Source organism: Tachysurus fulvidraco, chromosome 7 (genome assembly GCF_022655615.1).
Source record: "Tachysurus fulvidraco isolate hzauxx_2018 chromosome 7, HZAU_PFXX_2.0, whole genome shotgun sequence".
Lineage (NCBI taxonomy): Eukaryota > Metazoa > Chordata > Actinopteri > Siluriformes > Bagridae > Tachysurus > Tachysurus fulvidraco.
In genome coordinates, this window is record NC_062524.1 from 9210619 (window position 1) to 9215974 (window position 5356).

Here is a 5356-nt window from a genome sequence, read left to right on the forward strand (position 1 = left end):
TTTGTGCTTCTTTTTGAAAGTTTGCTTCATTTCTTATGGAGACCTTTGATGCAGGTGATATACAGTACAGACCAAAAGTTTGGACACACCTTATCATTCAAAGAGTTTTCTTTATTTTCATGACTATGAAAATTGCAGATTCACACTGAAGGCATCAAAACTATGAATTAACACATGTGGAATTATATACGTATATAACAAGTGAAACAACTGAAAATATGTCATATTCTAGGTTCTTCAAAGTAGCCACCTTTTGCTTTGATTACTGCTTTGCACACTCTTGCCATTCTCTTGATGAGCTTCAAGAGGTAGTCACCTGAAATGGTCTTCCAACAGTCTTGAAGGAGTTCCCAGAGATGCTTAGCACTTGTTGGCCCTTTTGCCTTCACTCTGCGGTCCAGCTCACCCCAAACCATCTTGATTGGGTTCAGGTCCGGTGACTGTGGAGGCCAGGTTATCTGTCGCAGCACCCCATCACTCTCCTTCATGGTCAAATAGCCCTTACACAGCCTGGAGGTGTGTTTGGGGTCACTGTCCTGTTGAAAAGGTGTTGTGTCCAAATTTTTGGAAGGTGTGTCCAAACTTTTGGTCTGTACTGTATATATATATATATATATATATATATATATATATATATATATATATATATATATATATATATATATATATATATATATATATATATATAATAATTTTTTATATAAAAATTCAGGAAACACGGTGTCCAAATATCTCCGCACATCTTTATTTTAAAATAAATATATTTTCATTATTTCACCGAGAGTTCATGGTAAACAGCATTTGAATATACAAAGCATTGTTAATGTACAAACAGGGCATAGATGAGCAAAAAAATTATAATAATAATAATAATAGATACTGCTTCTGTGGAGGAATGACCGAGTCAGAAGCTGAAAGTGTTTATCATTAAAGTCTTTCAGTCACGCTGCTCTGGTCCGCAAGTCCTTTAGCATTCATTTAATCAAGAAAAATATTCTTGTAACGTGACTGGGGAAAAAGGTGAACGTGTTTTCATCTCTTTTACACCAAAGGTTATGTAATGACGGTGTGAAAGACAGCAGAACATCACGGATTTTCTTGAATCTTTTCACTGTTCGCTCCAGAGTGGTGCTTGAAGGAAACTTAAAGGAAAAATTGAGCGTGTTTGAAAAGCGTAGCTGAAAACAGATCTGAAAAATAAGGTACATTTTTTTTCTGTAGAGAAAGCAAGTAGTGCAACTGCACCGTGAGCGTCGACCGATTTGTCCGTCACATAATTACAAGTACTAATGAGATGATGTCACTCACGCCTTCGTGAGAGGCAAAAGAACTTACAGATGTTATTACTGACTGAACTACATGACCCTTTGTCTGTCTGTGCTTGGCAGGAGTAAAAAATACAGCATGTATAATACATTCAATGCAACAACCAAAACATATTCAGTCGTGATGGTCTGAAAGGCCACAGAAAGCACAATCTGTATAAACCTTCCTCCTTTACACAACGTAGGAAACATAAAATGTTGCCTTCATACTGATCAACACCATCATCATTTAAAAAAAAACAATAAACAGGAATAAAATGTATAAAGAATGCTTCTGAGGCATGAGGAAATAAAAAACATTCATGAACTGCGAGGAAAAAGCTCCACTAATGCACTTTCCCAATGCATGAAAGCAAGAACAAGAGGCATCTTTTAAGCAAAAAAAAAAAAAAACCCACCTGTAACACTGTTACGTAAAGTCATTTAAAGTGGCTGTAATTGAAAAATGTTTGATTCCATACTCTTGTGTTTGAACCTCTGGAGTGATATTAACCTCCTGACCACATTTCCTAATGTAGAAACATCTGAAATTCCTGCATCAGAAGCTGTGATCATAGTTTCGCAGCCTGAAAATTTCTAGTTTCATAGAAATGTTTCAGTTTAAGTGCCACTGTGACTTCAGAAGCTTGCATCATGTGAGAAATGTGTGCGTGTGTGTGTGTATACTGTATATGTTAACCTGTGTGTGTTTTTCAAGTCATTTCCCTAAGTGGGATTTTTTTTACAAAGACAGTTTTAACCTAAATAAAAGTGCATTAGGATTAGGATCAGCAGTGGATTTTGTGAATTGGATTTTGACAGTTGCACTGTCTTGTACAGAACTATGCTTTACTCCCAAAAACTATGTGAGATTGATGTAATCACTGACCTGATGCATTTGCAGTGATGGCCCTGTTCTCTGACCCCAACCTCCAATCTTGGGCAATGTGAAGAGAGAAGTTCACTGTGCTGTAATGATTATGTTAAAGAATAAAGGCTTCTTTACTGGATTTGGTTCCTTCCGAAATCCCTGATTTGATCTTTAGCTCAGGTGACTGCAAAGTTTCTGTAAACTTCTGTATGCTCTTTCAGGTTTTGCGTGAGTTTCATGTGGTTTTCCTCAACCTCCCAAAAATATGCTAGAGTGGCTACTCTACATTGCCCCTAGGTGTGAGTATGAGTGTGTGTCCGCTTGTGTGTCTGTGTGCCTGGTGTCCTGCAATGGACAGGTATCCAAATCAGTCTGTAATCCTGCTTCAGTCCCCATATTCTTGGGACTCACCATCATGATGAATGTATATCAGTTCAATAAGTCTTGCATGTCACATCGGTAATTTAGAGTTTATATCAACTTAGATTTCAAGTGAAAATACTGTTCCTATGGACGACCTCCATTAACAGAAGGTAAATGATAGTTAGTCAAATGGTAAATACAGATTGAGTGTGTGTTTGTTTTCCTGATGTGAAACAAATATATGAATACAGAAAACATTAGACTGCCATATTGTCTTTATCCCAGAGGAATTTAAGGAATTTATATTAAGTGTATATGAAGTGCCTCAGTTAAAGACACACAGCTGAGCTTCTTGTCCACACGAGCAACTGCTGACCCGAAAGTCCCTGAAAATCAGGAAACGTCCATTCAGAGTTGGAGATGCTCTTTAACATTATAGTGCCCTCTAATGGTGAAAGGTAATGTGTTCATCTTTAAACATAATCTTTCGCCCTCAAATGAGAATATTAAGACTGTAAAAAAGCACCACAAATTATCATACAGAGATCTTGTCATACGATGGTATGTACAATGCAGGCCAACATAAACGATGGCAGAGGAACACACACACACAGAGAGAGAGAGAGAGCGAGAGAGAGAGAGAGAGAGAGAGAGAGAGAGAGAGAGAGAGAGAGAGAGAGAGAGAGAGGAGGACAATTAAAGAGCCTGTCATGCAGGTTTAGCAAAAATATTCACAGCAGACCTGAGGAGTTTCACCTCTGTGTTAGGCATTCGGTAACACACAAATGTGCTCGCATACACACTGTGCGTGTTGGAAGTTCCATAGTACGGATGATTTTAAGCGCTAAGCAGATTTTCTCTTTGACGACCGCCCATGTTTTGTATTTTTGTAGTGGTACATGAAGAAAGTTGGAATGAATTCTTTTAAAAATAGTTCAAACTGGGGAAAGGATAGCACTGATGGTCCACTTGTGGTGTGCACAATAAAGAAGACATGAGGTTCTGGCTTTCTCTTTGCTTCTATGGTTCCTCGCTCGACGAGGAAGTAGGTTCCGGAGAGGGCGACGTGGCAGACTTTAGATCTAAGGAGCTGCCCTTCTCTTCCGTGCTGCTCTTTTCCAAAGAGCTCTGTCCATCTTGACCCTCTGAGTTCTCCAGCATCTCCTGAATGAGAGGAGGCATGGAACCAGGGATCTCCATCTTTAAAGAGATAACTCGCTCAGCACCTTGAGACAAATAACAAAATAAGAGCAAGCTGCATTAACGTCTTCACTCATACTCGAATTCATCTTTGTCCAGGTAACTTAACGTGCTGTTACCTTTGGCGCTGATGCTACGGAGATCCGTGATCTTCATAAGAGTCTTGGGGAACATGTGAGGCTTGCTGGGCCTGCGCTTTCTCACATAGATCTTAAGTGCTTCCAGAAGAGGCTCCTGGAGCTGGTCAACCTTGGACGGCTCCTCTAGATCCTGACGATCTGTTCGGGTATCGAAAAAACAAACAGGATTATAAAAGATTACATTTGTTTGGGGCATGAACGGATCACAAGGAGACAACGTCATTAAAATGTTTAATACTTCCATGAAATCAATGTCTGATGTGTTCAGAACACCATCATAACAATGTGATGCATTCCTACTGATTTTCTTCAGACATTTGTAATTCCTGACTGTTTCGTATTCTGACTCAGCATGATTCGTGGAAGCTGGAAGACTTTTAACCAGTCAGAAAATTCTACCATTCTATCAGCATATCTGAGCTCATTGTCTTGGTGCAAAATAAAACACCGCCCACTTATAAGTTTCCCTCTGTTTTACCTTTTACAGAACTTAAGTGGTTGAAGATAACTGCTTTAAATTTTAGACGCTTGTGAACAAGCACTTGGGGCGTCTCAGAGAGCAGAGATGAGGTTGATATCACATTTAAGTTTAGCGTTTTTAATACAGCTAAACAACTGAAGGCCTGGGATTCAAACTCACAACCTCCAGGTCAGTAGGCCAACACTTTGACCACAAGGCTGATCATGAACTTTTCTATGAATATGTTACACCTAGTAGGTTAAATAAAAACAGAAATTCTTATAAAGTTCTGAGTGTCTACTTTCATATGAGCCACTGACCACCACTGCGTGACATGACAAAGAAATTCAATGCACAACAAAACCAATTTTTTGGCTCAGTTACTTATTCAATGAAACCTCCTCCATCATGTTCCAGAGATAAAGAAATATGTTCTGGTTTATAAGCAACATCCTTCCTTTTTTAACTATACTCATTCACATTGGTCTCTGTTTGGCTTCTAACCAGAATCAAAGGTAAAACAGAATCTTGCAGCAAATATCTCACTAAATGTCCAGGTCAAATAATGTCGGTCCTTTTTGTACTAAACAAAGAGATCACATTCCCACCTTGGTTTAATTTAGCTTACAAGACTGAGATGTGTGAATTCAGAAAGCTGAAGCCAACGCACGTCTTTCACACCCTGCATCCTATTTGCTTTGTCTATAACATTGAAAGTATGAGAAAATCTTCGTTTTCATTCAAATCGCTGTAGCAAGGAGTCAGAACTCTTTAACGTTACATGTGGTCTTCATGCTTTTGTCCTTATTTTATCTTTTCAAAAAACATACAAAAGAACAGGACGGTTGGAGTGACGTTGTGTTCTTACTGGAAATACGGTGTTTTCATACAGAGTTGTTGTGATACACCAGGTTACACAAATCCTGAAGCTTTCAGTCCAAAAATCTTTTTTAAACAGCTATAAGACATTGTGTGAGTCCTGAGCTCATGCTGTGTGAGCCATGAGCTCATCTCTGTA

At 38.8% G+C, this 5356-nt stretch overlaps 1 protein-coding gene across 3 annotated transcripts in view; it reads right to left on the reverse strand.

The window, feature by feature from the left end:
* Positions 1-3419: 3419 nt before the first annotated feature.
* LOC113634747 (retinoic acid receptor beta) overlaps positions 3420-5356 on the reverse strand; it is a 141209-nt gene continuing 139272 nt past the window's right edge. For all 3 annotated transcript variants that reach the window (XM_047816699.1, XM_027133897.2, XM_047816700.1), the window contains 2 exons: positions 3858-4016; positions 3420-3764 (listed from right to left, as the gene is read on the reverse strand). In XM_047816699.1, the coding sequence (XP_047672655.1) occupies positions 3559-3764; positions 3858-4016 (365 nt within the window). In that variant the 3' untranslated portion in view covers positions 3420-3558. The remainder of the gene's footprint in view (positions 3765-3857; positions 4017-5356) is intronic.